We start from the raw sequence: 26,434 nt of genomic DNA, 5'->3' as shown, positions 1-26,434 counted from the left end.
GATATTTATCACCTTTCCAGGTCTTGTGTACTGATCACTCAAAGTTTAGGTTAACATCCTCAGGGAGGTTCCAATTTGTTGCATAGGTGTCATTCTCTTAATCATTTCTATTTAAAAGTTGTCCTACTCTTCAAAGATATTAAGACATCCATTTGACAATGTTATAACACTTCAATAAAGCCAAGCGAAATACAAAATAATGTCCTATGTACACCCAGAAGACTTTCCAAATCTGTTCTGGAAATTTAACAGAAGAATCACAAAACAAAGTCTATATTTGCAATTATTTTCCTAGGTTTTCAAACCAGAAGATTACTCCACAAGAAGATATGATGTTTGAAGGTAGAAACAAGTATAAAAACAAATTTAAATTTATATTTAATGTTTATAATTAGAGCAGATAATGTTGTGGGAGAAACTAATGTGGAAGCCTGTAAGTTATATCACTACTTCTGTTTCAACATTTGGAACCCATCATAAATATTTCGGCCATCCCACGGGAAATAAAAACAAGATGACCAAAAACTAGCATCCTAACTTTCAAATAACTTGTAAAACATTAATTGAATTTAGCATGGTCAATGCTGTTGTCATATGATCTACACAGAGTTATAAGACCATAACTATAAAAATACAGCAGCAGAATTAGACCATTGAGTCTGCTCTCTGTGCCATTTCATCTTAAGTATTTATACCAGTCATGAAGATAATAATGAAATGATCACTGGGAATCATGGAAAGTCATCCTCCTGTTACCTTTTTTTTATACTGCAAAGTATCACAACACTAGGAAGGCTGAAGATCAAACCTTAACTTACCAATATACTAAACATACAAATTCACAACAACATTGATCATAACAGAATCCTGTGTTATTTGCTAAAGCTTCTAGCATTATTTCGACAGGTAGTGAAGGGAAAGTATTGATCACCAACACAAGGCATTTAATTTCAGCCTTTTCTTGCCTCATGTAAAACAGGCTGACTTTTTTTCCTCTTTCCTCTGCAATCCTTTCAATATCCTCTATCACTTTAATAATTTTATGATCCTAATCTCTTTTTCAACATAGAGATCCAAACTCTTTAAATCTCCATCCCCAGCAACAGACACTGACTGCTTTCCATTCAATCCTTGAATGAAATCTGAACTAATCACAACCACTAGCAATCTCTTCCACTCTTTACCTCCATATTTCCACTAAATTACAGATGCTGTTGACAAAAAACAGACTAGGATTCTAGCTGTTTATGCCTCTTCTAAGGACATATTAAGATCTTTTTGTTCCATTCCTATCAATAACATCCCTTTTACGTTGCAAGAATACTGCTGCAGTTTTCTGGTCTTACTTAAAATGCAAAATATCAATTTTCTTCCCTCCTTCAACTTCAGACTCTTTATCTTTTCATCGACTTCCTGTCTGCACTTCTGGGTACCCACCATAACCTACATAGTCCTCCTCCCATATGAACACTACACTATGCTCCAAGTTTCTCAGTTTTCTTTGTGTTTGTCTATATATATTGTTCCGCTTATTTAAGGATTTTTCTTTATGTCCTTAAAGCTCCCTGCAATTCTACTCCCAACCCACCACATAAACAACTGCACATTTAAATCAAATCTCTAACAGATTCAGATGCATCCTTAAATAAATTGACCAATAGTGTACAAAGTTCTCCAGACACAATCTCACAAAACAATGCCTTATAAAACTGAAGCAAAACTTCCATCAATACCCTAGCAATAAACAGTAACATTCTCTTAACTTTACTAATTCCTTGCAATACCACCATACCAGCCTTTTGGAAGTCATGCACCAAAACACCAAGATTCCTTTCCATCTCAGAAATCTGAAATTTCCAAATATTTAATGTGATTTTTTTATCTGCCCAAATAGAGATATATACACATTTTCCAGACCTTTAATCACTGACTCAAATCTTCTATAACCCAGCCTGGCTTTTTTACGGCCTATTCACAAAGTCACCAAGTAGATATCATCAGTGCACTGTTGATTGTGATATGTCCTCCAAATGCTTGGTCATTATCTACTTCTCAATCAGCTGATTGGACATCATTTCAGAAACTCAATTGGGACGTGGGGAAGAAATCTCATTGCTGATTGGCTATGTAGCAAACTTCATGCATTGTGGTCAGCAATTTTGCCCACATTGACTCACAAATAGGATCGAGGTCTATGTGCTTGTTTATAAAATTCTTTGTGAAAAGCCACACTTCTAGGAACTCTCTTGCATATCGCATGTTCGCTTGCACCATGTTTTTCATTGATGCCCAGTCAAACTTACGCCCCTCTTGATCTTCATGGGTAGGAACTAGGGAGAGATGGTCATGCTTCTTTACAGCCAGTTGATGTTCATTAATCCTTGTAGATCCCGGTTTGGCCAATATAGCATGTGCTGCGGTCCCCGCATTTGATTTTGTGACTACATTGGTCTTGTCTAATAGTTTGGTTTGTTTTTTTGGTTTGCAAAGTACTCTTAATGGTGCTGTTGGCTTACGCATGACTAGTCTCAATTTATGAGTCGATGCGGGCAAAATTCCTGACCGCAAAGCACAAAGTTCACCACACAGCCAATCAGTGATGAAATTTCCTCCCCATATCACAAATTAATTTCCGAAATGATGCCCAATCAGCTGATTGAAAAGTCTATAAAGGCCGAACATTTAGAGAACACATTACAGTCAACAGCACATTGATGATGTCACCTTACATGGTGATGAAACATTTGCAAGTAAATTGCCAAGATCAGAGAACAACTTAACCAAACTATCAACCACCTGAGCTACACATCTTCTCTACCTTGGTGTCATCAGAAAACTTAGTGACCACACAATTCGTGCCTTTATCCAAATCCTTTGTGTAAAGTTGAGCCCTAGCACTGTTCCCTTGGTACACCATTCGTTACATCTCGCCAACAAGAGAGAAACCCATTATGTCTACACTCAGTTAGCCAGCTAATCTACTATTCATTTCATTAAGTTATACCCCTCCACAAGCTTTTATTTTTTGTATTAACTTTTGATGTAGCAGCTTATGAAATACTTTCTAGAAGTCTAAAAATAGAGCAATGCCATTTCCATTTTATTCATGGCACATTGTCTTCTTCAATAAACTCTGAGTAAAGGGAAAGATGGCACCAGCAACCAACGAGATGAACCACAGTGACATCCTTCAGACAGTTCACAAAGCTATTTCTTTTACTACTTCTTCTTTCTTATGCAATTCTACTACTAAGTTGTGTGTGATTGGAACCTGTGAGTATATTTTGATGGTGTGTAATCAGGCAGATTGTGCAATCTGACACTTTGTTTTCACCAAGTGTGTTTGGTGAAATTTGGAGCTAAGTGAGCAGCCTAGAGGCCCAAGCCTGGAGACGGGGCATGAACCCATGATCGACTTATTTCTTGCTAATTAAAGCATCAAAGAAAATTGATATCACTGAGGATGAGAGTAGAAGGGTGTTCAGCACTGTCTGCCTGTGTTTGACAGGTCTAGCTCTCACTCCCTGCAGCTAGAGGAAGGTGCTGGAGTCTTGGGTTTTGGACAAGGTTTAATCGGAGCAGTTTGTGGACTGGTCTATGCAGTTCACGTTATATGTGTTTCTTGTTTCTGGTTACTCCTTTTTTTATTGCTATTTTGATCAGGGCGGACCAGCTCTGCGGCATGCAGTCAGTGAACGACACAACGCTAAATTGAAATGAACTGAATTAAATTGAACATTCCTAAACAGATTGAAGGACTCTGTGGTTGGATGTTTTGTACTTTGTTCTTTTTCACTCATTTTTTTGCCATTTGTGTGATTCGTTCTTTTTTTGAGCACTGGGTGTTTGATATTTTCTTTGAATGGGTCCCATGGTATTTCTTTGTTTCATGACAGTCTGTGGGAAGACATATCTCAGGGTTGTATAGTGTGTGTGTGTGTGTGTGTGTGTATATATATATATATATACACACACACATACATTGATAATAAATGTACTTTGACTTTGATAAATGGGTTGAAAAATGTCAAAAATCACGTCGACATTGATAGATTATCTCGAATTTTTTCTATGTGCCCTTCTATAATGTGTTTAATAAAAGTTTCAAACTCTTACATCTGCCAATACATCAACCCACTTTATCCTTTTGTTTGTGTGGCTAAGTACAGCTCCAATGCTGATTCTGTGTTTGCTGACAACACTAAAGTAATTAGCCAAATAAAAGATGGTGACAAATCGGCATACAAGAGGGATATTGAAAATATAGTTAAGTGGTATCACAGGAACAACTTCTCAATCAACAAGAGCAAAACCAAGGAGTTGATTATTGACTACAGGAGGAACAAGCCAAAGGTCCACGAGCAGGCCTCTGTTTCTATTGCGTACACTTCCATGGAGTGCTGCCACAAAAAAGCAACACCCATCATCAAAGACCTTCATTATCCAGTCTATGCCCTCTTCTCACTACTATTATCAGGTAAGAAGTACAGAAGACTTGGGTTCCACGAGGAACAGTTATTACCCTACAACCATCAGGCTCCTGAACCAACGCGGATAAATGTATTCACCACTACACTGAACTGATTCTATGATCTGAAGACTCACTTTCAAGATCTCTTTACAATTCTTATTCTCAGTATTCTTTTTATTTGCACAGTTTGTCTTGCACACATTGGTGTTTGTCAGTCTTTGACTGTTTATGTACAGTTTTTCATAAAATTCTATGGTATTTATTTTGCTCCTGTAAATGCCTGAAAGAAAATGAATCTCAAGGTAGTGTGTGATAACATACATGTATTTTGATAGTAAATTTACTTTGAACTTTGAACTATTTCGCTGCTTTTAAGATTCTAATTGTAGTCCAGCATGGCCTGAAGACGAGGTAAGCTTGCAGCTCCGAAAATTAGCCTGGTACCATTTAGAATGCTGATTTTAATTTCAATGAGATTCTCTCTTTCTTCCAATTCTCAAATTAAAGAAATTGTATTTGATATTCCTTTACCGTAGTAAAATTTCAAATCAGAGATGCTCACGATTTTTTTCTTGATTGGCAATGCTAGGTGTGCTTTTTAACAGTACCAGAGAACTGCAATTACTTTTATTGAGGTAAATGGAATGAATTTCAGGGGAAAGATTTCAGAATAATATTTTTTAATGCAATCAGTGATGAAATTCTGGTTGAAAAAAGATGCAACAGTAGCCCTGAATTTAGACTCATCAATCAATTGGGAATTGATTTTACAGTGCTTAACCTGCAAATTCTATTTTTCAACAATTTCTGTGTTTAATTTCAGGTTTTAATATTTTACTGTCTTTCAGGCTGCTTTATGTTGTGTCTGTGCAGAACTACATACATATTAAATAAAAGCATGTACGCAGGAGATGGATTTTACTAGTGTATTCACATTGCTGGGAGAGCAAAGAACAATGTGCATATGTAGACAACAGATCAATAGGTAGTGCTAAGGAGAGGATCTTTATTCTGAAAGAAATAGATCCACAAATTATAGTTTTGTTTTTAAAATACTCACAAAAGAATCAGCCTCTCACATTCCAAATATGTTTCAAAGGTACTTACCAAAAGGCAACTCAAAACGAGTATCTAATAGGATTTTATGCGGTGTTGGACATCTGGTTCCACATATCTCATCTTCCTTCATTAAAACTTCAGCATCCAGAGTCGACCAATCTCCTGGCCCTTCCTGTTATAATATAAATACCAGCAAGTATAATGAAGAACCAAACATTAATAATAAACTTGCAGGCTAACATACATGGCTGGTCATGTTGGAAAATACTCAAGTAGTGACAAGGATTCAGATGCCTAGACTTGTCTGTTTAACACTGGCACCAATGAAAAGTAAACAGTAGGTGACCTGCTGCTCATTGAACATCTGGCATGATTTTATAACCAGTTGATTTGATGGAATAGAAGGTCCTGAGCAGCAGGCAGATAATCCACTTAACTTTAAAGTTATGTCCCGTGAAAACCTATTTACAGCACAGAAAATGCATAATGACACTACCAACATCATCCCATTATTTTATAATGTAAAATACATGACTTCCATTGTGTATAAACCCGTTAAAATGTCTTACTTAGTTCTTTAGTGATTACTGGACGACAGCACTGCCTCAATCTGTGATTCTCCGCATCAATATTGATGGATATCTCTCCTTTCCCAAGACAAAAGGCCTCATTCTCAGCCTTAGCATGCCATTTCCTTTGGCACCAATGTGAGAATGATTAGAAAATGGAAACAATTCTGATGGTTGCCCAGTTGTAACTGATAATGCTGTTATGAGTATGACACATCTAAAGGATACATGTTCCAAAATTTCATACAGCAACCCTACAAAAGTGGAAATATGTACTAGGTACCATCTGCAAGTGAATCACAAACTTCCTCTCTGACAAGGAGCAGCATGTGAGACTAGGCAAGCATGTCTCCACATTCTGCTTACTCAGCAGTGGTACGCCACAGGAGTGTGCTCTCTCCCCTCTCCTATTTCCCTTCTACATCAGTTGCTGTCATCCAGTAATACATCAGTTAAACTGTCATAGTACTAATCCGCAGAGGCAACAAATCCAAATAGCACCAGGAAGTAAACATGCTACCCTCCTGGTGCAATCACAACTTGGAAATGAATGCTATCAAAACCCTTGGAGATGCACATCGACTTCATGAGAAATATGTCTCTTCTATATCTGATCGTCATCAGCAACTCTACAGTTAGCACCAATTCAACATTTAGGCTCCTGGGCATCATGATTTGCAGGAACTCATCTGGGAGAACCATATCTCTTTTATTAACATAAAGACCTGGCAGATAATGTACTACTTGCAGTTGGTAAAATTTCATCTTTCCCAGAACATGCTGATGCAATTCTACACTGCCATCATAGAAAGTATCTTCACATCAGCCATTACTGTCTGGTTTGGAGCAACATCCTCTTAGGACATACAAAAACAACAGTGAACTGTCAGGACAGCAGATAAAGTCATTGGCTGCAGTTTACCATCACTGCAGGGCTTGGATATGTCCAGGACAAAGAAGCAGACAAGAAAATTTCATTGCAGACATTACCCTCCTAACAAACCGCCTTTACCAAAAGCTCACTTCTCCCCTCTGGAAAGGGCTATTTTTTTTAAATTACACCATCTTAAAAGTTCCTTCACCCAGTCTGTTAATCTGATCAAGCATTCAGTTTGCCCTCCCCCCCACCACCTCCCTCTACCTACTACCTCAGTTACTCAACTGCACTGTAAGCACTTTAAGCTATTGTTTATAATGCTATTTAAGTTGTAAATCCATACTGACAGTTATATATTTATGCATATTTTATTCCAAATCCATGCTTTTAATCACTTTTAATTCTTTATTATCAGTGTTACGTACCCCGTAACTGGGTTGCCAAACCAGCAGAAATGGACCACTTAGTTGGAGTCTGGATTACTGGAACTAGGAAAGTTTTATTAAAGAAATAAGTAACACAGTACTCTAATAGTAAGGATATAAATGCAACAGGTTAACAATGAATAGACACACATGTACACAGAACTAGGATAATAGGATCAATCAAGCTCTATCGCAGTCTAGGGGTAAGATGATCAGTCTCAAGTGACACAGAGTTCAGTTCAGTTTCAGTTCGCAGTAATTGCTGTAGTGCCGTTGGGAGAGAGAGAGAGAGAGAGAGAGAGAGAGAGAGCGAATCCTGATATTCAAATCGGATTCAACAGACCTTTGATATTCCTCGCAGTTAGCTTTCGGCGCGAGCCCTTTTTAATGTCTTCTGAGGTCACCGACTGTGACCCCTGCGTTCCGGATACAATCGTTCTTCTGCGGTGAACCCGGCACCCAGGCAAGGGTGGACACACACACCAGGTTCCCACCGATCGTACCGGCTCACCCTGTGTGTCTATGGTTGGTCCCGCAACCAGACCTCCAAAACTCCACCAACTTGTGGGGGCACACCGCACTTCCAGGGTCTCGTTGTCTCGTGGTGTGTCTTGCCATAGCGAACCTGTTCCTTTTATCCCCCTGCTGGGGCATCGCCTGTCCATCAAACTTCAAACAGTTCAGGTTCAAAGCAACCGGTCTCTGACAATACTCGGAACTGTGTCTCCTTTTCGTTAATCTCTCTCATCTCTCTCTTATTAGCATTTTGAATGTTTCCCCCATTTGTCTCTCGCTTATCTCTCTTATCGGCATCTTCTGATAACTTGGTCACACCCCTACCCTTCAAAGGATTTTTACCGGGGTAAAAATTATAGGCATGAATACATTATTAGATACACACAAACATACATGTTCATCAGCTATTTGGCTAATACAGAGAACTTTAAGTTGCCAACACCTTGACAGACAGTCAGCAATCACATTTTCTGTTCCTTTTATATGTGTTATTTTAATAATCCTCTAAAAGCAGGCTCCAACTTAGCAAACTTCATAGTGGTCAAAAACACTAATGAGTTGTGATCAGTGTAACTTCTCAGTGGTTTTCGTCCCGGACCAAGATAACAAGGGTCGTCCCATACCAACTTAGCATTCTTTGGCAAGAGCTTAGTAAGAGGGTGGGTAATATCCGCAAAGTTTTTTTTTGCAAAACTTCCGATAGTACCCCACCATCTCCAAGAACCTTCTCAGGGTTCTCTTGTCTGTCAGAGTTGGGACGTCGGAGATAGCCCGCACCTTAACTTGCATCGGTGCCAGCTGCCCCGTCTTACCACAAATCCCAGATAAGTGATTTTTCCGTGGCCGAATTCACTTTTTGCGAGGTTCAATGTCAGGCTGGCTTTAGACAGCCATTTAAACAGTGCCACAATGTGCTCTTCCCACGTGTCACTCCAGACCACTACATCGCCAATATACACTTCTGTGTTCTTTAGCCCTTTTGTCACTGAATTAATCATTCTATAAGAGTGTTGCTCACTAGGCTGACCTGAAGTGACAACAACTCCATGTCCCAGCTCTTTGCATTGCCTCGGGACATCTGGACTTTTGTGTGCGTGCCATTTAATTAGCTCTCTTAATGGGCCGCTTTGTTCGGGGATTAAGGAAAAGACCTTATCAGCAAAACTGGTCAAAACAATAGACATCTCCCATCTGGTCGGCCCCATACTTATCTTTTCAAAATGGGTTTTCCCCTTATCAGGTGGCACCCTAGCCTCATTAATTTTCGTGATAACACCGACTAAGTTTGTTCGCCTATCGTGGCAAGCTGTTAGCATATCAAAAGCCTGTAACTGTGTCAGCTCACGTCTGCAATAGTCAATATCATCCTTCTTCCTGTGCAGCCAGTAAAACTCTTTCATGATTCTGCCGACTGTTTTCCTCCCCCCAAAATGTCCACCGAGGGGTATCTTGTGGGCCAGGTTAAGAATCTCATCCCCATAAATTTTTGGCACCATCCCCCCTTCCTCATCTGCGGGCACGGTACTTGGTCTCCCTTTCTTCCTTAGTACTCCCTCCTCTACACAATAGCCTACTGGCTCCCTTTTTAATTCTGCTTCAGAGAGAGCTGTCTCCACCAAAACCATCAGCTCCTCATCTCGCTCCTGTGTCTGTACAAAGTCCTTCCTTGCTAATGCTAAGTCTGCCTCAACTCCCTCACTTCCTCCTGTTTCACTCTGCTCCTTCTTTTCACTTTCTAACCCCCCCCCCCCCCCCCGGTACAAGGCTGGTAAAAACGTCTCAGCCAATTCTATAGTTACTTCGGCAGCCTTTCTGGACACACGCCGAGTCACAGCGCAAACAGGATAAACCTGTGAGTCCATGGGCAGGGCCTCAATGCTGGCAGGCTGGCTTGTCAGTTTTACTGCTGAGAACACGTTTCCACCGGCAAGGTCATTACCGAGTAAGACCTCCACGTCTTTCATCGGTAGTTCGGGCCTCACCCCGATCGTGACCGGTCCAGAGACCAAGTCACTTTTTAGGTGTACCTGGTGCAAAGGTACTGCCTCAGTCCCTTTCCCAATGCCTTTTATGACCCTGACCTCCCCAGTCTGGGTCTCTGAACTAAAGTCCAACACACTCTTTAATATCAATGACTGACACGCTCCCGTGTCTCTCCAGATCCGTACTGGAACTGGGTTTAACCCCTCCTTCACCGACACCCATCCAGCCAAGATAAACCTCTCGCGCCCTTCCTGAACTTTATCAGACCCCTTCTCTCCTAGCAGTTTGCTTACCAGCTCAATACAGCCAGTCGGAACCACCGTTTTCCCTTTTTCCGTCTCCTTCTTTGGGGCAAAGCACCTGGACACAAAGTGTCCGACTTTCCCACAATTATAACATACGACCCCAGGAGACTTCCTACCAAACTGCTCCTGGTCTACCTTATCCTTCTCACTAGTTCCCGGCTTACTTTCTGACTTTTCTGGCGGACTCTCCCCGCCATCCTGACTACCCTTCTAGTAGCCTTTACTCGGGGCAAACTTCGTCTTATGTGTCAACGCGTACTCATCCGCTAACTTAGCAGTTGCGGCTAAAGTGTCTGCCTCTTTCTCATCTAGGTAGGGTCTCATACCTTCAGGGACACAACCTTTAAACTGCTCAATCAGGATTAGCTGTAGCAATCTGTCATAATCCCCATTGACCCCTTCCGAGGCGCACCAACACTCACAGTGTGTCTGCAGCTCACGGGCAAACTCTAAATACATGCGGTCCCACTGCTTCCTCGCATTCCGGAATCTCTGCCAGTATGCCTCCGTGACCAATTCATAAATCCTGAGGATGGCCTCTTTCACCACCTCATACCTCCAGGCATCTTCTGCGGACAATGCCGAGTAAGCTTGTTGGGCTTTTCCTTTAAGTACACTCTGAAGCATTACAGCCCACTTATCCCTCGGCCAGTCCTGACTTACAGCAACTTTTTCAAAATGGAGAAAGTACCGATCAACATCGGTCTCGTCAAATGGGGGAACCAGCCTAACCTCTTGGGTCACCCTGAACCCTCCACCTTGGTTCGGCATGGGCCCCTGCGCTGCCATCATCTTTATCCTCTCCAGCTCGAATTCCCTTTCCCTCTGTTTCTCTTCTCGCTCTAACTGTTTGTCCCCCTCTTCTCGCTCCAACTGCCTCTCTCTCTCTTGCTGTTCTAACTGTCTCTCCCTCTCCTGCCGTTCTAACTGTCTCTCTCTCTCTTGCCGTTCTAACTGCTTCTCTTCATGTTCTAGCTGCCATACCCAGAACTCATGCTTGAGTCTCAATTTTTCAAGCTGCACCTGTACTGCGTCTCCATCAGGTTTTCCCATAGACACCACCTCCAGCTCCCCTCGGGGAACCTCATCTTTAGATACATAATGCTCTATGATAGCTCTGTGCATCTCCTCTCTCCTCATTGTCGACTTCCCCTTAAAAAGATTCAACCGTTTGGCCACAGCTGCCAATTCTACTTTCCTGGCATCCTCTAATGCCTCCAAGGTCGGCGCCTTTAGAAATTCCTCAATCTCCATTTCTGCTGTTTGCCTTTTCTTTCTTTCGGGAATCTTAACCCAATCAATTTACCCAGTCCCAAATTTAGCATTCAAAATCGCGGACAAGAACCCCACTTATGTTACGTACCCCGTAACTGGGTTGCCAAACCAGCAGAAATGGACCACTTAGTTGGAGTCTGGATTACTGGAACTAAGAAAGTTTTATTAAAGAAATAAGTAACACAGTACTCTAATAGTAAGGATATAAGTGCAACAGGTTAGCAATGAATAGACACACATGTACACAGAACTAGGATAATAGGATCAATCAAGCTCTATCGCAGTCTAGGGGTAAAATGATCAGTCTCAAGTGACGCAGAGTTCAGTTCAGTTTCAGTTCGCAGTAATTGCCGTCGTGTCGTTGGGGAGAGAGAGAGAGCGAATGCTGATATTCAAATTGGATTCAACAGACCTTTGATATTCTTCGCAGTTAGCTTTCGGCGCGAGCCCTTTTTAATGTCTTCTGAGGTCACCGACTGTGACCCCTCCGTTCCGGATACAATCGTTCTTCTGCGGTGAACCCGGCACCCAGGTAAGGGTGGACACACACATCAGGTTCCCGCCGATCGTACCGTCTCACCCTGTGCGTCTATGGTTGGTGCCGCGACCAGACCTCCAAAACTCCACCAGCTTGTGGGGGCACACCGCACTTCCAGGGTCTCGTTGTCTCGTGGTGTCGTGGTATGTCTTGCCTTTACGAACCTGTTCCTTTTATCCCCCTGCTGGGGTATCGCCTGTCCATCAAACTTCAAACAATTCAGGTTCAAAGCAACCGGTCTCTGACAATACTCGGAACTGTGTCTCCTTTTCGTTAATCTCTCTCATCTCTCTCTTATTAGCATTTTGAATGTTTCCCCCATTTGTCTCTAGCCTATCTCTCTTATCGGCATCTTCTGATAACTTGGTCACATCAATGAATGTTGCATTTTGTTCAATGTCATGTCAACATATCACAGCAAATTCCTCATACATGTACATGTATAAGGCAAATAAAGTTGACCCTTGACACTTTGTCAATTTGAGCTCAATTTCATTGACCATTCAAAGCGATTTCATGAAATGCCAGCTAGCTACAGAACACATATTCAACAAACCATGGGGCAAAGTAGTACTGACTCGACCGGGAAGTCAGACGCTAGCATATCTGACCACTTGCTTCATCAAATTCAAATGATTATCATGCATATTTAAAAACAGTGTCAGGTGCTATATCAGTATGACCCACCAACCATCAGAGCTGGTGCAGTGTGAGGCTTCAAGGTGCAAGCTCTAGAGGCCTGATCACCACTCTCAGCCTGCAAATGAACTGGGACAGTTGTGAAACCAAGGCTTCAGGTCAGGAACCTCTGCAGAAGGCCAACCTGGGGATGGACCACACTGGGGAAATTCTAGCCCAATATCTGGATTCAATCTTCATCACAGTAGCTTACTACTTGGGGCCTTGCTTCAAAAACCATAACTGAACCTAAAAGTCATGCCATTCTATTTTGAAATCGATAAAAATAATCAAACAAGAGCACGATTACATTTCTGGTAGAAAATCTTAGAAAATAGAAAATGGGAAGGTTTTACTATCTGTATCGTACAATAATTATTACAATTGCACATCATTGATTTTAAACCATAATTAATAAGGTTTACGTATTGAAAATATTGATCTGCTTCAAAACTAAGCAGCACTGATTGTTCAGCTGCATAACAATCAGCCAACATGCTACACAGATATCAGGCTACAAAATAAAGCAGCAACTGTGATATTGATTGCGATGTGCACTCTTGGCTCTTGGGCTTTACCAGATATTAAATGTTTTCTTCAGAGAAGATAAATGTAGAGTGCAGTAATTTTCCCCCAGGCAACCACATTAATAAAATTACATCTTTGCACGAGCGTATAATGTACTAAAACAATCAGGATGTAAACTCGACTCTCTCTTCATCTAATTTTGAAAAATAAAAATCAAATTAGACTGTTTTTTAAAATAAATCTCAAAGTTCTGAGATTTGAAAAAAACCTTAAAAGTCCAAAAAAATCAGCTTTAGATTAGTTCTAATCTGGCTACTGACAACCACAAACATATTTGTGCCATAACGCTGGGTAGCATTGCTTAAGGCATTAAGACATAAATACAAAGATGAAAAGTCATGATGCCAGTGTGCAATGTTGATCTAATCCAAGTGCTGCAGAGTTGGATGACAATTCACGTCTTAGCTAATACCCTCCTCGATCCTGGACAATTGAATATATGATCAGAATCCTGTAGCTCCAAGCCCTCCCTACAAATTCCAACAATTTTATTTCAAAGCAGTGACTTCCAGATTAGTTGAGTTAGTTACGTTGACTGTGGTGGCAAATTTACAAGGTTGTAGTCTTTTCTTTTGTTTTTTAAGGTTCGAATCTATAAGGTCTAATATGCCAACTCCAAAGGACTTTTATATCCAAGTCTTCTGCACATATCAGTTGTTCCCAGAAGTTCTGTATGAATGGGCATTCCTGTCAGATTTCGGTTTGACTAAAAAATGATGAACAAAGGACAAAAATGCTGGAGAGGAGGACAACAAAGGAAGATTATTTGGTATAGCAGAACCATTGAGTGAAAGTACTGTAAGAGCTTTGTAGAATACATGAGGTTTGATTTGATATTGTAGAATTGGCTAGCAACTTCTTCAGTAATCTCCCCAAATCAAAACTCAACTTTCCACAAGGACAGAGACCTTGGGTGATTGCACTGGTATTTGTACCGGTTTATTATTGTAACAAATACAAAGATACAGCAAGAAGGTTGTTTGTGTGCCGTCCACGCCAAATGTAAGTACAGCAAGGTAAGGAAACATAATGGAGAAACAGTGTCGCAGAAGCAGATAAAGTGCAGTGTATTTCAACAAATAAAGTGCAAAGCCCAATGACGAAGTGGAATGGGAGATCAAGAATTCCTCTTTGGAGGCTCATTCAAGAATCTGACAGATTGGTAAATTGGTAAATAAAAGATAGAGACACTGAAATGGAGAAGAGTCAGGCAATATTAAGAAGATAACAATAAATGGTTGTGGTTATGGTACTGGGATTGGAATTCTTCTTAGCCCTTGGGAAGTTAATTTCATAATCCATCAATTTGACTTTTGTTCTGTTGATGGTGCCCTCTCTGTAACTCCATCAGTTGCACTCCACGCAACAATGCATAAAAAAAGTACAGCGCTAAACATGTAAAAGCAACACACACAAAATTCTGATGGAACACAGCAGGTCAGGCAGCATCTATGGAAAGGAATAAAGAGTTAACGTTTCACACTGAGACTCTTCATCAGGCCATAAAAGAGAATGATGCTATGGAAATTTATTCTTAAAAAGGAACTTCGAGCCATTAATTGCAAGCATTATCAAAGAGCAAGTGTCAAGGCACGCTTCAATGGCTCTTGATCACATATTTTCAATTCAGAAATTAACCTTATGAAGCCTTATAGGTAAACAAAATATCACAACATGACTGAAAAATCTGGGAAATTAAAAGTCATATGTTCAAATAAGTACAAAAGAACAAAAGAGTTATTTACAATTAATCAAATTTTACAATGCTGAATTATTTATTGCAAATTATAGAGACAATGCAAAAAGTAAAGGAATAAATAATTTCATTAAGAAATGAGCTTCACTAGAGATGACAATTATATTTGGCTTTGAATCATTTCCATTCATGCCCAGATCATAAACAGAGTACAATTACACTTCATTGGCTATTAAGTGATTTGGGGAATCCTAAAGGTGTGAACAGTACAAGTTCTTACAATACAGAAATTAATACCATCCAAATCATTCAGTTAATGGGGTTTTGTGTATAATTGTAACAATGTACAATGTTTCTTGCCAAAAATATTTGTTCAGCTTTTCCCACCAGCTCTGAGGCCAAGCCAAAACAAAAACTAAACAGTCACAATTCCGAGAAATGAAGACGAGCAAATAGCCGTGTCAATAAGAACATGGTTGCAAAATAACAGTCACAAATAAAGTCACTGCAAGAAAAGAAAAAAGTAGAATCAAAGCTGAGAGTACTTTCATGGAAAAGTCAGGATGCAATGAGATAAATCGGCAGGAATCTTTTAGTAAGTCTGCAGTTATTAATTGAATAGCACAAAATAAATACTGAATACAATGAATACAATAAGGCTTATAGGTGAAATAAAATAAGAATTTTGTAATTGTGATGAATTAGAATTGAAAGTGAAACATATAACAAAATTAAAGCAATAGCTAAAAATTATGAGGAATGCAGCTGGAAGGTAAATGGAGTTAAAAATAAAATAGAAATACGATAAAGAAGAAAAAAATGAGAAAACATGGCATAGCATATTTTGGAAGCATGCAAACTAAAATAGTCAAAGATAGACTCTCTTTAGAAGGTCAAAATATGTCCATAATTGATTAAATTAATATATTGCATCTTTTTCACAAAAGAAAGCAATTTAAGTGTACTACAGGGAAATGTTAAAATAGTCATAAGGGTTAATTGAAATATTTCCAAATAAACAAGAAGTTAAGCTGATGAACATTAGTTGCATGCAGGCCACTGAAAGAAGAAACAGGTCAGGAAGAGAAGACTAGGCAAGACTTCCAGCGCAATTTAAAATCTGCCTTCAATTGAACTGGAGCAGGCTGAACAGGGTAATGATAAACCCATTACCATATTTCCCAGCATTACAAGAGAAAGAATATTATACAACATGCTTGTTGTGTCCTGTTGATGCCAACCTGACAGGCGAGTCATTTGCTGCAAAATAACCAGCCTCTGACCTGCTCTGGCAGTTCCTGTATTCATTTCCAATTAAGTTTTCGAGCAATGGTGACCCCACCAGGATGTGTTGATGGTGGCAGATTCATCCAATCACAGGTGATGGTGGATAATTAAACAGGCAGAATGGTCCACATTTGCTTGAAGGGGTGTAACCACAATAGTATTTAGGAACTTTGAACCTGAACAAAGCAAACCAATTATCTGCAGCCTTTGCAGGGGTTTATAGGTTCACTTCTTTCAGCACTAGCATGCAGTGGATGAAATATGTACTAATTACAGACCTGACTTTAATAATTATTTTTCAACAGCACATTGCACACATGCAACCTCAGCCACAGAGAATGACGAGGCCGATGAATAAGTGACACCACCACTGTCACCTTTAACTTCTTAAGCAATCCCTCATGTTAAAATGTATCACTATTCAGTTAAGCCCTGAAATCTTCGACTAATTTGATTCTCCCCTAGCCACAGAAGCATTAGTTCACATACAGCTCCATGCAGATACATTAAGTAATTAGGAAAGCTAACAGATTGTTATAATTTATTACACAGAGCATCAAATACCAGAATACATGTGTATATGGGATATGGCTGAAATCACACCTGAAGTACAGTTAGTAGTACTGTTCACCTTATTTAAAAAGTGTAAATGCACAGGAAGCCATTCATAAAATGTTTACTAAACTAACACTTGAAATCATTCATTGTCTTTGGAGGAAATATTGGACAGGCTGACCATAGGAAAATCAGATTGCAACACAAGTTCTTTATAGAATTATGACAGGATAGGTGTAGAGGGGATGTTTCCACTTGTGGAAGAGTCTACAACTTACGGCTATTATTTAAAGATAAGGGGTTGATCAGTTAAGACAGAGAAGATCAAGAGATTTCTCTCAGACGATTGTGAGTCTTTGGAACATTCTTTCTCAAAGATGATAGAAGCAAAGCCTTTAAATATTTTTCATGCAAAGATAAAATAGTACGAATAAGTTTCGTATGGCTGGAATGGAATGGAAAGTTGAAATTTCAATCAGCCAACTTTCTAAATTCAACCGAAAGGCAGAGCAGATTTAAGAGGTCAATAGGCCCAGTCCTAATTGTAACTTAGAATTTAGAATTTACTTAAATCTTACATCCATCCCACAATGTGAGGGAATAAAAGTCTGTGTTATGACTCCGTTACAATGTACAAACATGTGAATTTAAAAGTCTAATGGATTGTAGAAAGAAGCTATCCCATAGCTTATTGGTCCTGGCTTTAATGCTATGGTAGTATTTACCAGACGGAAGCAGCTGAAACAGTTTATGGTTGGAGTGACTGGTGTCCCCAGTGATCATCCAGGCCTTCTTTCTGTACCTACTGCTATAAATGTCCTCAATGGAGAGAAGTTCACATCCACAGATACACTGTGCTGTCCATACCACTCTCTGCAGCAATCAAGGTTGCTGCACTTCCCATACCAGGTGGTGATGCAGCCAGGCAGTATGCTCTCAATGGTGCCCCTGTAGAAGGTCTTGAGGATTTTGGGGCCCAGACCGAACTTCTTTAGTCGCCTGAGGTGGAAGAGAGGCTGTTGTGCTTTTTTTTTTTGCCGGTGTCATCGGTGATATGTATACTGTTCTGTGATCAGTTGGAATATTCCACGTACCTCAGCCTCAGAGATGACCAAGGTTCAGGTCTCATCAGTGGCTCTCCTCAGGGGTTCAGTCCTATCAACCTCGACTGGAACGTAAAAACATACAGCTCGTCCGGGAGTGAGGCAGCAACGTTGGCTGTACTGCTGCATTTCCTCTTGAAGTCCACGATGGTGCGCAGTGCTTGCCATATACTACATATGTCATTGCTGCAGAGTTGTGAGTGGGTTTTGTTCGTGTTGGTGTTTTGCCACCTTGATGGCTCTATATAAATCATAGTGGCATCTCTTGAGCTCCTGTTGGTCTCCGAAGGCAAAGGTTTTATCCTTTGTGCTGAGAGCAACGCTCACTGAACTACTTATCCAAGGCTTCTTACTTGGGTAACTCGGACAAAGTTTTGGGGACCATTGTCTTCAATGCACTTCCAAATAAAGCTTGTGACCACCTCCATGTATTCAGAGATGTTCTCAGCCGAAATGCCTCCCAGGTGATGCTGTCAAAGCAGTCTTATAACATTGAGTCTGACTGGTTGGACCAGCAGTGGATAGTTTTCAATATGGACACTTCCTGCTTCAATTTCTGCCTGCAGGCGGGCAAGAACAAGATGGAGGAATGATCAGAGTTTCCAAACAGAGGGCAGAGATGTGTTTTGTAGGCATTGTGGAAGGGAGAGTAGCAGTAGTCGAGTATGCATCTTCCCCGTCTGCTTACCTCGACGTGTTGGCAGAACGTCGGATAAGTTCTGGTCAGCGACGCTTGGTTAAAGTCTCCAGTGATGATGAAAGCAGCCTCTGGGTGTGTGGTTTCATTGATATTGATGGTTTCGCAAAGTTCATTAAGAGCCAGGTTAGCATCGGCCTGTGGTGGGATGTTCACAGCTGTCATAATAACAGACGTGAATTCTCTAGGCAGCCAGTAAGGTCAACATAGAGGTACTCCTATTCAGGGGAGCAAAATGATTTGAGGGTGTGCATGCTTCCTGGGTCACACCAACCATTGTTCACCATGAAACATACTCCCCCGCCTTTACTTTTCCTAGAGAGGTCTTTAGACCTGCCTGCTCGGAACACGGAGAACCTGATGGGTTTGATGGCTTGGTCTAGTACTTCCTCCAACAACCAGGTTTCGGTAAAGCACAAGATGTTACAGTGCTTTGTTTCCCGTTGATAAAATATTCTTGATGTTTATACAGGTATTTTCATTATTTAGTTCAGAAATATATTGTAGATTTGAATATAATCACAACCACAGTCAATAATTATAATCACCTTATTAGAACATAGAACAGTACAGTACAGCCTAAGCCCCAAGACCCATGACATTGTGCCAACCTTTTCATCTACTTTGAGATCAATCCAACCCTTCCCTCACACATAGTCTTCCATTTCTTTTCTATCCATATACCTATACAAGACTCTTAAATGTCCCTAATGTATCTGCCTCTATTACCACCCCTGGCGGTATGTTCCATGCAGACACCATTCTGGCATTCCCTCTATAGTTTCATCCAATCACTTTAAAATTATGTCCTCTCATATTGGCTATTTCCACCCTGGGAGAAATGTCTCTGCCTATCCACTATCTATGACTCTTATCATATTATACAAATCTGTCAAATCACCTCTCATCCTCCTTCACTCCAAAAAGAAAAGCTCTAGCTCACTCAACCTATTGTCATAAGACATGTTCTCTAATCCAGGCAGCATCTTGGTACAAGGAAATCCCCTCTGCAATTTCTCGAAAGCTTCCGCATCCTTCCTATAAAGAGGCAACCAGAACCAAACACAATATTCCAAGAGTGGTCTAACCAGAGTTTTATAGATGTGGCTCTTGAACTCAATCCCCTGACTAATGAAAGCCAACATATCATACACTTTCCTAACAACCCTATCAACTTGCATGATAACTTTGAGGGATCTATGGATGTGGACACCAAGATTCCTCTGATCATCCACACCACTGAGACCCACCATTAGCCCTGTACTCTGCCTTCAAGTTTGGCTTACCAAAGTGTATCATTTCACACATTTCCAGATTGAACGCCATCTGACCCACCCAGCTCTGCTTCCTGTCACTGACCTGTTGTAGCCTATGACAAACTTCTATACTATCCACAACACCACCTATCTTAAGTGTCATCTGCAGACTTACTAACCCATCCTTCCAGTGCCTCATCCAAATCATTTCTAAAAATCACAAAGAGCAATGGTTCCAGAATAGATCCCTATGGAACTTGACAGGTCACTGACTTTCAGGCAGAACACTCTCCATCTACTACCACCATCTGCCTTTTGTGGGCAAGCCAAATCTGAATCCACGAAACTCCATTTGTTGTGCGGCTCATTTAAAGTCATAATGGGGTAAAGACGCACTCTATTCAATCCTCCTCCCAGGCATCATTGAACTTTGTGCTATGCTCCAGCACAAGTATATACTTTCTTAAGTATGAAACCAAACTTATACAGTACTCCAGATATGGTGTGACTCGAATCCTGTACAATTTTATCAAAACTACTCTACCTCCTTCTACCTGCCTTCAGAATCAGAATCAGGTTTATCATTTTTATCATTGACATATGTCATGAAAATTGGCCCAATGCAAGACATAAAAGTATAAGGTACGAAAATAGACAATGCAAAAGAGAATAACAAGATAGTTTTCATGGGTTCATGGATTGTTCAGAAATCTAATGGCAGAAGGAAGAAGCTGTTCCTAAAGTGTTGAAGTGTGAGTCAATGGACGACATTATCGAGTGCCAGCGTTCAAAAGTGCAAAAATACTTAAAGGATATACTGAAATAAAATGAAATAAAAGAAAATGCTCAACTGATCACAGAAAAGAAAATAACTGTCTATGAGAGCATGGATGAATGTTTATTAGCCATGATCTATTTGCAGGAAGGTTTATTGAAGAAGATGCATATGTCAAGAGTCCTAGAATAATACAGCATCATAAAAAGGCCATTCATCCCATTTCATCCACGAGCACCTTTCTGCATTAATCCCAGCTCCCAGCACTTGTTTCATAGTCCTCTGTGCCTTAGTGATTCAAGTGTATACATACACACTTCTTTAATGTTACCAGTTATCCAACTTCATCCACTCTCTCGAGTAGCACATTTCACATACGTACCATTCTCTGGGTGAAGAATCCCCGTAGATTTACTCTAAATCTCTTCCCCCTTACTGTAAATCTATGTCTTTTAACTTTATCTGCCTCTGACATCGGAAAAAGTTTTGTGCAGTCTTTCCCATCCATACCTTTTATAATTTTCTATACTTCAGTCATACATTCTCTTAATCTTCTCTACTCCATGGTGAACAGATCTAGCTTTTACAATCTCTCCTCCATAACTGAACAACTCTCTCTTTCAGGCAACATCTGGGAAAACCTCGTTTGCACCCTCGCTAAGGTTACCACATCCTTCCAATACCAATGTGACCGGTAAAGAAAAGCAACGTCATATACAGCATGTTCCAAGGAGATTTTCAAAACCAGTGCTTCTGACAGGAAACCTCTGCTCTTACAGTCGGCAGGGCTCTCAACTGCATCCATTCTATTTTGCACACTTCTACTCTTGTCCCCTTTTCCCCCATCAAGAGAAGATTGTGGTTCGCATTGTATTTATTTCCCACTTCACTAGCCTCCACATTCAAGATTTCCTGTCCAGCATTTGCACCACCTCTGCAGGAACATAAGGAAATAAGAGCAGGAGTGGGCCATTCAACCCATCAAATTTGCCCCAGCAAAATTATCATAGTTGATTACCTCCAGATCTCAACTGCTCTCTTGTGCCACTTCCCCATAGCTCTCAATGCTCTGAACTTCCAAAAATGCATTTATTTACACTTCAAATAACACGGTGGTCAAGCCTCCGCTTCTTGGATAGAGAATCCCAAAGGTCACAACTCTTTATAGAAGAATTTCCTTCTCATTTTCATTTTAGTGGGCAACCACTGGTCCCAAAACCATGCCTCTTTAATTTTGGATTTTATTACCATCCTCCGGGATATACTATGCCAACCTCCCTTTGAATATGACGTGTATCAACAATATTGTCCCCATTATACTAAATTTTATGAGTGGGGAACAAGGGCATGTGAAGATCAAACTTATTTGAACTATATCCCAAGATTCAATTTTGTGAAACTACCCTACTGTGTCTCCAATGGGATTTCCCTACGAAATATAACTTTCCACCCCTCCTCATAGAGCCTATCATAGGGACCATTCCCTTCCCAACTCTCTTGATCTATTTTTCCATCTCCATCAGTCTCTTATTTTCTGACAGCACCATCCCAATGCAACTACAGGAGTGCAACACCTAACTATTCACCTCTTCCCTTTCCCCCATCTAAGGACTCAAACACCCCCTTTCCAGATGTGGTAGTAGTTCATTGGCACATCTTCCAATATAACTCGCTGCATTTGCTGCTCATAACATTGGAGCAATGCTCAAGCTCAGACTTGTTTTCCATTTTGCAGGACATTCCTATTCAGTTGGAAGAACAATCCTGAACTTTCATTTTCCCATCATGTTTCTCTCTCGTCTCTCCTTGACGCTCAATAATGCCAAACATAAGTTCAAGCAACTCACATTACATCTGAGGTTTTTTCCCTCCACCCATAGTACCATACATGCTAACTATTTCCAACACTGTCGTCTGACTTCCTGTCAGATCACCAGCAGGTGGTAGGAGTGGGCTCCCTCACCTCTGCCCCTCTGATCCTCACACAGGTGGCCCTCAGGGCTGTGTACTAAACCCCCTCCTTTACATTCTGTATACCCATAACTGTGTCATCACCCACAGCTCCAATCTGCTAATTAAATTTGCTGACAACACTACACTGATTGGCCTAATCTCAAATAATAATGAGGGAGCCGACAGAGAAGAAGTCATCACCCTGACACAGTGGTGTCAAGAAAACAACCTCTCCCTCAATGTCACAAGAACAAAGGAGCTGGTTGTGGACTAGAGGAGGAATGAAGACAGGCTAACCCCTATTAATGTCAATGGATCTGGGGTTGAGGGGGTGAACAGTTTTAAGTTCCTCAGCATAAACATCACCGAGGATCTCACAACAGCACCTCATTCACCTCAGACGGTTGAAGAAGTTTGATATGAGCCCCCAAATCCTACAAAGTTTCTACAGGGGCACAATTGAGAGCATCCTGACTGGCTCCATCACTACCTGGTATGGGAACTGTACTTCCCTCAATCGCAGGACTCTGCAGAGAGTGGTGTGGACAGCCCAGCGCATCTGTAGATGTGAACTTCCCATGATTCAGGATATTTATAAAGACAGCTGTGTGAAAAGGGCCCGAAGGGTCACTGGGGACCTGAGTCACCCCAACCACAAACTGTTCCAGCTGCTACCATCCGGGAAATGGTACCACAGCATAAAAGCCAGGACCAACAGGCTCCAGGGCAGCTTCTTCCACCAGGCAATCAGACTGATTAATTTATGCTGATACAACTGTATTTTTATGTTATCTTGACTGTCCTGTTGTACACACTATTTATTATATATTACTATAAATTACACGTTGCACATGTAGACGGAGACATAACATAAAGATTTTTACTCCTAATATACACCACACACTCAGAGATTCAGGAACAGCTCCTTCCCCTCTGCCGTCCGATTCCTAAATGGACATTGACCCTTGAACACTACCTCACTTTTTAATATATATCATTTCTGGTTTTTTGCACGATTTTTAATCTATTCAATATATGCATACTATAATTGATTACTTAATCTTTTTTCTTAATATATTTTTTCTTCTATATTATGTATTGTATTGAACTGCTGCTGCTAAGTTAACAAATTTCACGATACATGCCGGTGATAATAAACCTGATTCTGCTTCTGAAAGAAGGATGTAAGAACTAAAGTCAATTCAATTCAATGTCCATCAACTGTTGTGATCTACTTTTCAAATCCAGCATTGTACTTTTATCTCTTTGTGCTCATTATCCCCCCATATTTACATCCCTCTAGACAGTTCAGATATGATTAACAAGTATTTTCCACAGTTTCTCAGACTATCAAAAGCAATTGTGTCATGTGAACAATCCCACTGTCTGCTTTATCACAGACATTCCCTTTTCTTTCTTCACCCCTCTCCTGCCACCTCTCTGCAACTTAAAGCGCATTTGTTTTCTCATATTTTCAGTTCCAGCGAAAGGTTATCCACTTGAAATGGTAATTGGCTGATTATTTCCAGCATTCCCTGCTTTTATTAAAAATTTCTAGCATCTGCTGTTTTTTGCTTCAGAATAATTTTGTGTTTTGTTATACTTGCAACGAAAGGAGGGAAACTTCACACATTCTAAGTGACAATAAGCAATACAGGAACTTACAGACAGTTGCCATGCAAATAGGATAACTGAAGTGTGTGGAGGCTGGCGGATTGAAAGTTGTCAGAAAACAACAAAGCTATGTTTTCTGGTGGATAATTGGAATCAGTAAAGATACAATCCCATTCAATGTAATTTAGACTTTTCAGTACTAAAGAATATCAAACACAATGCAAACCAAACCACAGTGGATTGCTAATTAGTATTGAAATAACTAAAAAAAAAAGTAGTATGTTAAAGAAAACAAGCTGTTCACTTGTTTCACGTAGTAAATCAATGCAATAATGAACACAGGGCTCAATTGCCACAAAAATGCAAATCATAATTAGTAAGTTACCATGGAAAACTTTGAAAGAGCCATTATAACAAGAACTTGCAATAACATTCAAGCTCCTACCTCATCAGACTGTCGAATGCTTTTTAGTGGTATCCACACATTGCCCACCATTGTATCCCAGATTAATCCTTTGTTCCAGACTTCAACAATCAAACCAAGTTCCAACTTGCTGATCTCACTATGGAAAAGAAAATGAATGTATCTTTAAATCACAGTTGTATAATGTTGTACTTCTTAATACTATAGCAATATTTGTGCAAGAAAAAATGGATTATACAATACTTTTTAATTCAAAAAAATTCTCTCTCCAAGGCACAATTGCAGAACACTATGGAGAGATCTGCAGAAATGCATCGCTCTCAAAGTTCAATTTATTTTGTTACATATTCTGTACCAGTCTATATTTTGGTTATCAGAAAATACAGAGAAAGGCAATTTCTGCAAAATAATTCCACCATCAATAAAGTTCAAACGTTTAAGAGATAAAAGAAAGAATAAAGATCATAATTCAATTCAGCACTCATTTGGGCAGCATATCACCTCAGCTGGTGGAGCTGCTTCCTCAGAACACCATCGTCTCAGGATCGATCCCAACTTCTGATACCGCCATGCAGAGTTTGTATGTCATTACATGGGCTTTCCCTAGTGGTCCAGGATCTTTCAACATTTCAAAGATGTGCTGGTTAGTAGGCTAGTTGGACACAGTAAAATGCTCCTAGTGTGTATTGAGCAGCAGCATTCGTGCCAACAAATGCTTGACTGCTAGTGCAAAAGCGCCTGTTTCCATCCTGTACACATTGTTCTGTAATGTGCAAATTCAAGGTAGAATGAGTTTTATCTGCTGAACATTTGGAATGGCAGAAAATATATTTGAAAGTGCAAATTGTATAAGAATATACTTTCCCCCCTAAGTTTCTCTTAAATGCTCCAGTTCCTTATATTTTTTGAATTTACAAAGAATTGTACAAAAACATGTTAAAAACATGCTTATATTATGACTGGAATGCAAGACAAGTCTTTGACTAAATCTCATGACATGTGTCAATAATAAACCAATTTACCGGTTTTACAAACTGTTCCTTGAAATTGAATAAGGAGGGCTTGTCAAAAGGTTAAGTTCAAAATCCTGTACAGAAACCATTCTCTTGAAGACAATTTCTACAGAGTGGAGAAGTTATAAGTTGGCTGAAACAGCATTTATTGCTCCTTAGTAGGGAAATGAATATCAAAATAATACTTACTATCAGGGATTATTCTGGAGTTATGAAATTATGGATGACAAAAAGTAATCAAAAATGAGAACTATTGTTCAGGAATTGGTAAATTAGATTGGGAAATTGGTTTATTTTAGAAACAATTTTATATTTGGTACTTATAGTTCTTCTAGAACTTTGGACACCTTGATTAATGCATTTCAAGTCAGAACTAGTTTTTCACTGGAAGGTTAAATAGTTTTTAATAATGGAATTTAGAAATAGTTCAAGAATAGGAATTAATGGTTTATAAGACATAGTACAATTTATATTTTACCATTCAATATTCTGCCATTCCACTGAATACTTTCTTATCATTAACCCTCACATTTTCCCATAGCCATTAATTGATCCAATCTATTTTTAAAAATTCTCTTCCATATTACAGAAAAGTTGTGCAAATACAGTAACTGATTCTTGTACATGAAAGACCTGATGTGTCAAGTGTGCACAAAGAAACCAGAGGCTCATACAAAGTATAACAGTAGTACGCTGTGGTAAAATTGGAAACATGGAAACTGCAGAACAATTTAGTGAAGTTAAATAAATCCGGTCATAATTTCTATCCAACTCTAC

At 39.9% G+C, this 26,434-nt stretch overlaps 1 protein-coding gene across 3 annotated transcripts in view; it reads right to left on the bottom strand.

The window, feature by feature from the left end:
* The window catches only part of LOC140194974 (protein unc-13 homolog B-like), a 520,982-nt gene that overhangs the window by 272,858 nt on the left and 221,690 nt on the right, over positions 1-26,434 (bottom strand). For all 3 annotated transcript variants that reach the window (XM_072252479.1, XM_072252480.1, XM_072252481.1), the window contains exons 4-5: positions 24,666-24,783; positions 5,579-5,702 (exon numbers count right to left, since the gene is read on the bottom strand). In XM_072252479.1, the coding sequence (XP_072108580.1) occupies positions 5,579-5,702; positions 24,666-24,783 (242 nt within the window). The remainder of the gene's footprint in view (positions 1-5,578; positions 5,703-24,665; positions 24,784-26,434) is intronic.

This window comes from Mobula birostris, chromosome 3 (assembly GCF_030028105.1).
Source record: "Mobula birostris isolate sMobBir1 chromosome 3, sMobBir1.hap1, whole genome shotgun sequence".
NCBI lineage: Eukaryota > Metazoa > Chordata > Chondrichthyes > Myliobatiformes > Myliobatidae > Mobula > Mobula birostris.
Note: the sequence above shows the minus strand (reverse complement) of the source record. Positions and strands in the feature narration are given on the sequence as shown.